General features: G+C 56.2%; 1 protein-coding gene across 1 annotated transcript; it reads left to right on the forward strand.

The window, feature by feature from the left end:
* Positions 1-2192: 2192 nt before the first annotated feature.
* Positions 2193-6798, forward strand: ENPP7 (ectonucleotide pyrophosphatase/phosphodiesterase 7). The gene is made up of 5 exons (XM_035312590.1): positions 2193-2818; positions 3936-4081; positions 4949-5569; positions 5695-5908; positions 6318-6798. The coding sequence occupies exons 1-5, from the start codon at positions 2545-2547 to the stop codon at positions 6404-6406; spliced, it is 1344 nt and encodes a 447-aa protein (XP_035168481.1). The 5' UTR covers positions 2193-2544; the 3' UTR covers positions 6407-6798.
* Positions 6799-12093: the final 5295 nt, after the last annotated feature.

The raw sequence follows: 12093 nt of genomic DNA on the forward strand, positions 1-12093 counted from the left end.
GGCTCACGGAGGGTGTTTATAAAGTGCCTCAGAATCCCCCCCGGCAGCTGGCGAACCTCACCTGTGGGGCTCTGCCCAGCTCCTTCATCCCGTTACCAGCAAGCAGCTCCAGCTGCGCCAGTAACAAATCCCTTCCGACATGAGCCCTGCAGAGCCAAGTGACTGCTCTGTGGGAGAAAGTGTGAAATTCCTCAGGGAAATTCAAGTGGCAGCTTTTGTACTGCATCTCTGAGAATTCTGCAATTTTGTTTTCCATTAAAAAATAAAGAAAGAAGGAAGGAAATCAACCCATCCCCTGCCCTCCTGGCCCAAGTGCCCAGCACGTGCCCGACTTTCCCCCCGATCAGCCCAGCACTGCCTGGGTGCTGCAAAGCAGCGATGCCCTGACCGAGTGGGGAAGCTGCGTTTTCACCCACGGGTGCTGGGTATGTCTGGTTTTGTACAAGCTGGAAACGGTGGCCCCGCAGCGACCACCGGCCTCAGACACGGCCGCTCGTGGGGCAAGAGCTGGGGTGCTGCTGGTGCAAGATCACCTGCATCAGCCTTTTTAACAGTGTCTCCAGGTAGGGAGGCCAAAGGTAATGTTCTTTATCTGTGCTTCATGCTCCACAGATACTGAATATCAAAATGTGCCTTGAAACACTCCTATTATTAAGTATTCCTCAGAGATTAGAGCAGTGCTTACTTCTCACTATCCTTTTCCCTCCCCGGTAGAGCAGATGAACACGATAACTTATCAGGACCTTCCCATGTGCTGTTAGGCAGTAATGGCATGGGGACTTATTGACCCACCTCAGAACAACACACGGAATATTTAGGACTTCTCCTGAGCTGGGCAGGTGATACCATCTTTATCGTGAGAACCCTTTAAACCCTCAGTGCCTGGCAGGCCCCTCCGTCCTCACTGAGAGGACAAAATTAGACCCAGGGGACAGGCAGCGAATGCTGATAACAAAATAGTTCCTTCAACAAACGCAGGGCCAGGGCCCGCAGAGCCGGCAGCGCTGCCTCCAGCCCCGGGCCTGCCCCTGCCCTCAGACAGTGGCAGGAGCAGCAGAGCCAGGGCCCAGCCACGGTCACGGTCTGCAAACGCAGGGCCCAGCATTGCCCCCGACTCGTGTCAGCCATGTGGGAAGGCCCAAGCCTCCTGCAATGTCCTTGCAGTATTGTCCCACGCCTCACATGGGGAACAGGCATGGAGGAAGAGGCGGCAGCGGGACGTCAGGGGCACCTGAGGGGTCGCTCCAGGCGGGAGTGCTCAGGGTGCTTGGGACTACAAAGGGACTGTCACAGGCCAGGAAGGAAGAACCATGGGCAGGCACGAAATGCCAAGGAACGAGCCCAGGCAGAGCTGGGGAGGCCCTAGGAGACCATTGTGCGATTCGGAAGCAAGGCAGACAAGGAATAAATCTGGAACTCGAGCAGAGAGGGAGATGAGCAAAGACACGAAGGTTGAGAGTTCAGCCCCCGGGGACCCATGTCAACCTCTGTTACATAAGTCTAGGAAAGCCTTAAACTTGGTTTTGCTGAGAAATGAGTCATCAGCAATGATAAAACCCTGGAGAAGTCATAAAAATTACAGACATTGATAAAATGGAACATCAATACAGCAAAGCTCAGCAGCACGGCATGGGGACGAGGGCCATCGCACCATGACCGTGAAGCAGAGCTGGGCTCAGTGCCCACGGCAGTGAGGGAGGCGATGAAGTCCCCATGGGGCTGAGGACACGGTGCTGCCAGTGGGTTGGCCACGGGCTCAGCCTCTGGAGCACAGCTGGAGGCTGATGGTGTGGTCAGGCCCAGGGAAGAGCTTCCTTCCCTCAACTCCACACAGCTCCACTGAGCCCCGCTGCAGGGCCTCGGGGAAACCAAGCCCCTTTGTGAATCTCTGAGCACCTCCCGAGATGGACAAACAGCTCTGGATGCAAGGTGGGTTGCCTTGGGACCTTCCTCCCAGCTCAGGCATTGTCGTGTAACAGGAGAAATCATCATGCTCAGTCCTTCTTACAACCTCCTCCTCCAAGGCTGCCCCATCCCATTTTAACACATTCCATCACCTTTTCTGTTGGTGGCACAAAACTCATTTCATTACCCCTTCACCAGTGGGAAGAGGCTTTGATCACTTGCTGGGGACCTCCTGCTAGCGCTCACCCCAACCACTGCTGGCCCTGCAGCACTTCAGGATGCTGCTCGCAGGGCACAAAGCGGGGAGAGGACACAGCACCGGGGGACGGGGGACAGCACGGCAAGCAGGGAGGTTGTGGACAGACGGGGGCTACCTGCAGACAGCAGCCTCGTGCCACACCAGCAACGCTTCATGTTCACGGGTGCCATAAAGCAGCACCCAGCACCACGGATGGAGGAGGCAGGTTTGGCATTGGAGTCAGAAATAAATCCCAGGTAATCCAGCTCAGTTAGACAAAAACAAAGAGGATCATTCTGATACAAAGTTCTGGCTGCAGCCCTGCACCTGATCAGCATTTGCAAGATTAGATAAGGACTGAACTTAGTCCCCTCCTGCATATATTAGTGCGAGCTCTCTGGATGTCTGGGCTACTCCAGTTCAAGGGCAACAAGATGGTGGTTTCTCTGGGGTTCCTATTTGCCGTCTTCTCTTTAGCAAGATGTGTCCCCGTGCAGCAAGTAGCCAGCCGTGACAAAGTCCTCCTGGTGTCCTTCGATGGCTTTCGGTGGAACTATGACCAGGACGTGGACACCCCCAACCTCGATGCCATGGCTGCAGAGGGAGTGAAGGCGCGATACATGACTCCTGCCTTTGTCACCCTCACCAGCCCGTGCCACTTCACGCTGCTGACCGGTGAGTCCCCGCCTGCCAGAGCAAGCAGAGCCCCAAAGGGGGGTGCAGTGTGACAGTGAAAGAGCAAATTCAAGGCTTAGGTATACGGGAAGCTAAGTCAAGCAGGCAACCCAATGACTGGCCTCAATAGCGTGGTAAGCTTTAGCATATATGACATTTGGAAAAAGAGTCAGAGACATGGCAACAGTTGCAGAAGCTGAACCTGTATTCATCAAAGGTAAATAGCATTAGACTAACCTGATAGCCTCATTTGATAAGATAAATGATTTTTTAGACAAGGGAGATGCAGTAAATCTCATCTTTCTGGACTTCAGCAATGTATTTGATACAGTGCCACATGGGAAATCATTAGTTAAGACGGAGAAGATGAAGATTAGTACAAAATCTCTGATGTGGGTAAGTAACCGGCTGCAGGGAAGGCAACAGCAGGTAATACTGAAAGGAGACTGACAAGCTAGGGAGGGTAGCAGGGGAATTCCTGGGGAATCGATTCTGGAGCCAATCTTATTTAAGATTTTCATTAATAACCTTGGCATAAAAGAGTGGTGCATGCTAATGAAATCTGCTGATGAGAAAAGGCAGGGAGGCGGCGTCAATCCAAAGGAGGACTGGGATATCATGCAGAAGTAACTGTGCAGTCTTGAGGACTAGAATAATAAAAAATAGCATGTGTGAATAATAAAGAATAATAAAAAATAGCAAGTGTGACAGTGCAAAGTGCCAGCCTTTCATTTGTAAGGGGAATTTCTGCTTTATGCTGACCTCAACCATTGTGAACAACGGAAAACGAAACACCAAAGCAATTAGTTAAATGCAGCATAACGGTGAACCCTAAATGTGATGAAAAGGGCAGGAGCAACTGCAGGAGGCAGCTGCGCTTCAGGGGCGAGGGGGGGTCAGGGCGAGAGCCACCCGCACCATGGGCCCCTCACAGCATCCCCCGGCTGCCTCTCACGCTCTGCTCCTGGCCACCCAACTTGGTACGAGCCAGGTGGAAGAACGAAGCAAAAGCAAAAGGACAGCCAGGAAAAGGGAAGGAGAGACAGAGAAGCAGACACGGACTTGGAAGCCTGGCGGGAGCCTGGCTCACACCCACCTCATCCGTCTCTTCTGACAGGGAAATACCTTGAGAACCATGGGGTGATACACAACATGTGGTTCAACACCAGCACGGGGGTGAAGCTGCCCTATTACAGCACGCAAGGCATTGACAGCTGGTGGGACAACGGCAGCCTGCCCATCTGGATCACAGCTCAGAGACAGGCAAGTGGGCAGGCTCCTTTCGCACGGAGACCCCGAGACACAGGCATCTCCTGCCTGCATTCGTGCAGCAAAAGCTACAGGCAAGCCACGATCTCTAGTGGCCATGAGCTAACATCCTCCTTGCAAATGACAGGCTAATTAGAGCAGCAAAAAAAATGTAAATCCCCAGACACTGGCAGGAATAATTATGATCATTCTATTAAAAATAGCAAAAAATAAAAGATGCATTTCAGCTTTATTAAGACATTAATAAAACAGGTTATCCGTTTCCTGTTCAGGGAAACCCCAGCCAGTTCTTTAGGGAGCATAACGAGCCCAAGCATTCAGTGCGCTCCAAAGCACGCACCTCATTTCCTCGGCCTCGCCCAGCACCTTTGGGGGACCGGTGTAGGGGGCTTGTCCCCTATTCCCTGAGCACTGAGCACTTCCTCAAATCTCAGCAGGCTTTGAATCTGGCTTTGAGGCAGGACACGAGACCTTGCCCCAGACACATACCTTTGCCTGTATTTACCTGCCAAATTGGCCCCATTGACTTCAGTGTGAGTGCTTGTATGGCGGCAGCACAGCACACCTTAATGCCCTGGTGGTCAGGAGCCAGAGGGGACATGCAACGTACAAACAAGTCACTTTCTAAAGCCATAGCAAGTGTTACTAACAGCGAGAAAAACAGTGCATAGGGGTTCTGGGAAGGGCAGTGCTTTCAATTAATCACTTTTAATTGGCGATGAGCAAGAAAACCTCATTAGAGGCAGAGGTAGACATTAGGGGGCTGAATGAACTAACCGCATTAGTAGGTAGTTGTACTGACAGATGGAGAGATGCTGCAGAGTGAGTTCAGGTGGGTTTATGCAATGTCTTCACTAACAGGGTTTAAAGACAGGCTCTATCTATTTCCCTGGGGGAAGAGCAAAATATCAAGGGGAAGGAGTGAATATGACGATGGTGGAGCCCCCCGTATTCAACTACAGCAATGAAACCATTTGGAGACAGAACATCGACATTGTCATGGAATGGTTCACAGTGAACAACCTCGACTTCATCGCCCTCTACTTCGGTGAGCCAGACTCAACGGGACACAAGTACGGCCCCGAGTCCACGGAGAGGAAAACCATGGTCAGCCAGGTGGACAGAACCGTCGGCTACTTAAGGCAACGTATCAGGGAAAGCGGCTTGGAACCAAACCTCAACCTCATCATCACGTCTGACCACGGGATGGAGACGGTCATAAAGACTGACGAGATTCACCTCCAGAAAGTAGAGAACTTCACATTCAAAGACATCCAGTTTGAACTCTTAGACTACGGACCAAACGGACTACTGGTACCAAAAGAAGGAAAATTGGAGCACGTGTATTCAGTCCTGAAAAATGCCCACCCAAAGTTACATGTGTACAAAAAAGAAGAGTTTCCAAAGAGATTCCACTATGCCAACAACTCCCGGATCACCCCGCTCCTGATGTACAGCGATCCAGGATATGTGATCCATGGGGTAAGATGTGTGCACACACTGTCTTTTCTTGGATCTGCCTCTTTCTTTCTCTGCCTCATGCTGCCTCTGGGGAGCTGAGCCGGGGGCCGAGGGGTCGGGGAGCTCACACCCTGCCTCCTTTTCAGCGCATCATGGTCCAGTTCAACAAGGGGGAGCACGGCTTTGACAACGAGGCCATGAACATGAAAACCATCTTCCGCGCCGTGGGGCCGGCTTTCAAGCAAGGGCTGCTGGCAGAGCCCTTCGAAAGCGTCAACGTCTACGCGCTGCTCTGCGAGCTGCTGGGCATCGTGCCCGAGCCGCACGACGGCTCCCTGGACGTCCTCAGGCCCCTGCTGCGTGAGTGCCCCGCGGATGGCTGCGGGAACACCGACACCTAGCGGCGGCCGCCCGACGGCCGCAGCCGCTGCGGGACCGGGGCCGGGGCCGGAGCTCCGCTCCCTCCGCTCCCCCCGGCGCAGCGGGCCCCGGGCCGGCCCCGAGCCAGCCGGCAGCCGGGCAGCTCCAGCTTCAAGGACGTCTGAACGTCCCCAGCACGCCCAGCAAAGCTTTGCACGGCCGTCAGAGGTTGGAAGCGGGAGGTGCTGCGGCCAGCGGAGCATCGTTCCCGCAGGGGGCAGGGGATGCAGAGGGGTGGCTGCTTGCTGGGCCCAGTTCCCTGCACGAGCTCCATGCTGCGGGAAGGGGCTGCTGCTCAGCTGGGCGGAGCCCAGCTCCACGCTTTAATGCTGAACTTTGGCCGTTGCAGGTTCAAGCGCTCCTCTCCTCGCTGCCACGAAGCTGTCGGTGATGCTGGGGATTGCTCTCACTCTGCGATGCTGGGGAGGAACATACTAACCCCCCACCAGAGGTAACTTATTCTAAGGACAGCCAGAAAGCTCTGTGGAGGTGCTGCCTTGTCTAGGCATGTGCCTGTGTGGTGGCTGCAAGAAAGAGAAGGATAAAAGTTTGCTATTTGCCTTCAGTGTGCATGTATGCCTGGAGACTCAGCAGGATGAGCAATTCTCAGTCCCATTTCCTGGCATTTCCAGCACTGGGCATGCACAGCCGACGTCCACAGGCTGGACACACAAGAAATAAGCACCAGCAGCACTGTGCTTTCCTCTCTTGACAGCCTCCAGGTTCTAGGCAGCTCTATCAGAAATGCGTGGAGAGGTGAGGAAGAACATGTCTGAAGAAGACAGCCAGAGAAGTGTACGGAGACCCCGCTCCAAATCCTCCCCAAATTTCTCATCCACATTCCTCCAGCGTTACTGAGTCCCAGGGTGGGGAAGCCCTCCCCAGCTCTGGTGTGCACCAGGGATGCACGGCTGTGAAGCTGACACCGATGCTCAGTGTGACTCTGACAAAAGCATCCTGTGTCGGTGCTGCCCCAGCTTCCCCACCTGCTCAAGGGAGAAAAACTCCAGCTTGGTTCGGACCACGGACAGTTAATACATGATGAGCTTCTAAAGCGATTAAAAGCATATCTATGTCCTGTGTGTGCCGAGAAGCCTTCTGTAATTGGTGCTGGACTCCAGCACAGGGTACACGGAGAAGACAGGGGTCTCGTCCTGTGTCTGCCGGCCGCAGGGGCTGCCCCTGGCTGTGGCAGCAGGGTCAGAACAAGCTCAGCTTTGGCAAAGGCAGGGACCGGGCGCAGCAGCCTCAGAGGGGTCCCAGCGTTGCTCAGCGACTCCCACCCCTTCCCTGAGCCCTGGGTGCCTTGAGCATGGTTCTGTTTGTCCAACCAAAACTTTCTGTCCCTTACGGCTGTGGACAAAAATGGGCAAACAGCACCCACCCAAGCTCAAAACCCACAGCAGATGGGAGAGGCCGTGGCTGCTGTACTCCAGGCAGCGCTCGGGAAATGTCACCCACCTGCAGCCCTGATCCTGGGCTGTAGATCCTCCTCCTCGGAGCTTTGGGAGGGGGCCTTAATCCCTGCTGCATTTTGGAGAGGCAGAGGGATGGAGCAGCGACACAGCCTGGGCCCACCTGGGCTTTGTGGCACCCCGTCCCCCTCCTCTGCCACACGTCTGATGCACCTTGGATGCAGGAGGCCCTTGTACGAGCCAAGGGGAGGCCAAAGTTCCCTCCCCTGCAGGAAGCAGCCTGGGATCCCTCAGCTGGGGCTCAGGACAGGGAGCAGGACAATCCCACCATCCCGGAGCCCTGGTCCCTGCCCTCCCAGCGGGGCAGCTGCCCCGGCCCCCATCCCAGATGCTGAAGCGCCTCTCCCCAACCCCGTGCCTCATCTCAGGGGCTCGATAAACATCTGTTGCCATAGAGACTTGCTCGAGCTGCCTTCCCTGCATTGGTTTCACCCAACAAGATGAAACAAGAGACGCACGCTCCACTCAGAAAAACAGGAAGAAAATGTTTGGCTTGAAACCATATTGGGGGTGGGGGTCAGGCCAGCAGCGCGCAGGGTAAATAGTCCATTAGGCAAAGAACGGGGAGGCTCCGAAAGGGGAGCCACATGGGCCAGCACTGCAAATATCATTTAAAATAATATCGATACTGATAGAGCACAGTGACTTTCCCGGTCATCCTGCTGGTGATCTTGGGACCTTCTGCACCGGTCAGCGCAAACAGCGCCCTGGGCTGCGATGGCTGTGCCGGCCGTGCCGCTGCAGTACCGCTGGGCGATGGCTCCCGTGCCGTGCTCACCGGGCAGCGGCAGGGCACGGGGCAGCAGCGGCTGGTGATGGCTGCAGGGCCGGGTGGCTGCTGGTGGTGAGCTCCTGCGAGGCTTCAGCACGCCTGGCACGGGGAGGGCTGCCCTCTGCAGCGCTGCTTGGGGACAACACGGAGCCGGAGCTTTACGCGGAACCAGACGGGGCCACACAGCCCCACTCCTGTGGCCACAGCAGCCTGGGAGCCCACCACGCGCTCGGCCCAAATTCCAGCCCTGGTCGCAGCACGATGCATGGGCTCGCTTCAAGGGATGCCCAGGAGATTCACGTTGTGCAGTTGTTTGAATCTTCCAGCCCTCCTCATCCCTCTGATCGTGCAGACCCAGAATTACGGATGCTTCATGTCATAGCTTGAGGCCGATTCTCCCCCTCTGCAGGGGTGCAGAGCGGTGTCACCCCACAGACACCCAGAGCTGGCGCAGCCCAAGCCAACCGGTGCCCCCCTGCTCCCCAGCCCAGGAAGTTTCCAGCCCAGCCTCTCCCGCTCCCCATGCAAACTCCAAAATGCAGAAGCCACTCCTAATGTTGTCCTTCTTTGAGTCCTTCCAGCCCTTCCCTTCGCATCTCGCACCGTGTACATTTACCTTGCGACATTTCAGCCACTCAGCCCACGGACAAGCCCCTGCCCGGCCTCGCCAGCAAACCTGGTGCTGGTCGGCACTGCTCGGCTGCGGCTGCCTGCAGCTGGGCTCACCAACATTCCTGCTCCGTGAGTGCTGCGCCTCCCCCGCCTCCCATCCCCACGTAATTCATTCCCCACCACCCCCCCTCCCCGGGGCTGGGGGTCACGCAGCAGGGAGAGGCCTGTTGTGTATTGCATCCCAATTTGCTATGCATTTCCACACCATTTGCTTCCCTTTCTTTTTTCTGCACTAGAAAGATGCTCGCTACCCAGGGGTCCAAACTGCTCCAAGACGGTAGCATAACAACAAACATCTCCATACATATATTTATTTATTTACAGCGCAGCTTGCAGGAAAACTACCGCCTCTTGAAGTGCCCGCTCTGGGGGCAGCGTGCCCTGCGGTGACCGCGCTCCGCCGTGGCCCAGAGGCGAGGGGCTCTCTGCTGTCCCCAGCCGCCCCCAGCCCTGTGCCCAAATGATATGCAGATCTCTGTGCTTCAATTGGCTCATGCCTCGGGAAAACAACCACCATTTGCCCACAACAAACATGGCCACTGTGGCACCCCCATCCCCCTGAGCTGGCTCCGGCTTCCTCCTCTGCAGCCAGGAACACTGCGGGTCCTCGGCACCCCCTGGACACCCCCTGGGCACCCCCGAGCCCACAGCACAGGAGGGGAGCACAGGGCACCGCTGTTTTCCCAGTGGCTCCACCACAGGGACAGAGGCCAGGTGTCCCCGCAGACACCACCCCAGCCCCACAGCCTGCCCTCGTGCTCCTCGCACTGCGCTGCCCTGGGGCCGGCGGTGCCACCAGGAGCACGGCGCTGAGGCACAGCCCGGCCGCGGCCACTGCACCAGCAGTGGGCTTCTGCCGCTCCACGCCGTGCCCCCCGGCTCTGCACGCACACACCGAGCACACCCAGGACGTGCTCCGGTCATCGCATCACTGCCCCCACCTGCCAGACCTGGGGGTGTCAGCTCCAAGGGGCAACACGGCACATCCCTGCTGAGCAGAGGGGCCATCGCCCACAAGAAATCCCATCCCAGTCAGCAACAAGACGTGCAAGAAGCACCTTTCTCTGTCAATGAATGCTCCCTCCTTCACCTGAGCGTGGCACACCCCCACTACCAGCACCACACACGATACACGGCATTCCTGGGATGTCTGGCATGCTTGGGAAGAGCTACAGCATTATGTTCCACCTGATCACTTGAGTCGGAATCTTATGTTTAAGATGCCAGAAGTTTTCTCAGTGACTGCGGAAGTTATTGGCTTCTGGTGCTACCACGATATTACGGCACGCTCCTGAGTCCCTCAGAGGTGAGGCCTCCTTCGGGGACGGGGAATCCGAACCCAGCACAGAGGCAGCCCAGGGAGGGCCCTGGGTATTTCCTCCTGCATCCCCCCGCAGCTCTGCCCCCAGCAGAAGGCAGAGGCACGGAGCCCTTACGGCCTCGGGGGGGGGGCCCTCGCTGGTGCTGCCCAGGAAGGCGCCGCCGCTGGGACCTGGCAGAGCCAGGAGCAGGGAACGTCCCACGGGGCGAGGGGCTGGGACCCCCCTGCTGGGTGAGGGGCTGGGACCCCCTGCCTTCAGTCACAGCCCCGGCCTTCGCAGTCCTGGTCCCACCCAGCACCCGCGCTCCCTGCCCTTTCGAGGGGAGCTGGAGGAAGCTGCAGATGGCAAAAGGGCAGGGGCAAGAGGCACTTGAGCAAGGATTTATTTTTTTTTTTTTGTGACTAAAACATCCCAAAATGACAAAGACAAAGGTGGGCTGTGCTGGGCCAGCCCACCCCGGCACCAGGGACGGGCAGGCAGCTACACTTCCATTGCTGAGCCTGCACCAAAAGATCAGAATAGCAATGTAAAAACTCACGAGATTTTAACATATAAAAAAGTGGGAGCTTTTTTGTTCACTTCCTGGTTTTGCTACTCTTTAAAGCCACAAGTTCAGTCTGTCAGTGCTTATATTGATTTGTTCTTTCTTTTCCTTTCTTTTCATTTTCTGAGAAAAAAAGTGAGATTTTTCATTTAACCACACGGCTCGAGGACCTGCAGCTTTATTAAAGACATCAAATAATGGGAAACCTGTGATCAAGCTGAGAAAGCTGCCACACCACCCCGGGCTGCAGCCATGGCTCGGAGCGCCTTTGTGCTTCGAGGAGACGCTCGCTCTGCCCTCGGACACCCAACGTGGTTTGTAAACTCCACAAAATAACTGCAGCTCCAAAGGGAAGCGAGCACAGCGCACGCCGCAGCCCGGGTGCAGACCAGACCGCTCGCTCGCACATTCCCAGTAAACCCCCAGGGATGGGATGGGGAGCAGATCTCCAGCTCAGCCTGCAGAAGGTGACCGGGGCACAAGGCAGAGCTTTTCCCCCCGATCGCGATGGGAACCTGGGGCAGCAGCAACGTGGAGGCGTGACCCGGCACACGCGTGGCGCGCTGGATGCTCGGCGTTGGGGAAACCCGGTTATTCTGGAAATGAAGTGGATTGTGCTGGCCACGAGGGGTCATCCACGAAGCTGCTGATACAACTGCACCTCGGACACATCCAGACGCTGCCCGCTCGGTCCCTGGCGAGACCCCAATGCCAGAGGTCTGCCAGCACCTCCTAAACCTCGCTTCCCCGAGGCTCAGCGAGCAGGCGAACAAAGCACCTGCACCCAGCCCAGCCTTCTCCTCGCCGCTCAGGGAAAGAAGCAGTCACTGCATTTCTGCATCCTCCCGAGGAGCTCTGCAACACCAAGGGGCAGCCGAACGCCCAGGAGAGGAGCCCACCCAGTGCTGCAGGAACCCGGGGTTATTTCCTCGGGCACTTTTCTCGCCGTGACTGCGAGCCAGATGGAGGCAGCTCGGGCCCGACATTCCTCACCCGGCGCGGCGCGGCCGGTCACTTGAGCTGCCACATAAACCGCCGTGAATGCCGTATTGTGCGCGGGGATGGAAAGTCTCGCACGTTTTTTTACTAAAATTTAAGACGTGCTGCACACAAAGACCAGAGCTGATGAAAGCTAAATTAACTTTAAAGGATGAAAAAAGCGCAGCGCTGGGTTACATCCATGTCACGTTTGGCTTAAAAAAAAATCGCTTCGAACTATTCTTCTCATCAGTGAACAAAACCGGCAAAAAGAAAACAATAAAATGTGGCACCGCTCGACACCAGAGGAGAGCCTAGGAAGGACTCGGCGCCCCAACACCTCTCCTGTGCCAGGGGCGGCG

This window comes from Oxyura jamaicensis, assembly GCF_011077185.1.
Source record: "Oxyura jamaicensis isolate SHBP4307 breed ruddy duck chromosome 18 unlocalized genomic scaffold, BPBGC_Ojam_1.0 oxy18_random_OJ166, whole genome shotgun sequence".
NCBI lineage: Eukaryota > Metazoa > Chordata > Aves > Anseriformes > Anatidae > Oxyura > Oxyura jamaicensis.

Excerpts from the sequence above, each read along its gene's own strand:
- ENPP7 (XM_035312590.1), top strand. The coding sequence starts at position 2,545 with ATGTCTGGGCTACTCCAGTTCAAGGGCAACAAGATGGTGGTTTCTCTG. Across the intron at positions 4,082-4,948 it reads GGATCACAGCTCAGAGACAG|GGTTTAAAGACAGGCTCTAT; the intron begins GCAAGTGGGCAG and ends CTTCACTAACAG. Across the intron at positions 5,909-6,317 it reads CGTCCTCAGGCCCCTGCTGC|GTTCAAGCGCTCCTCTCCTC; the intron begins GTGAGTGCCCCG and ends TGGCCGTTGCAG.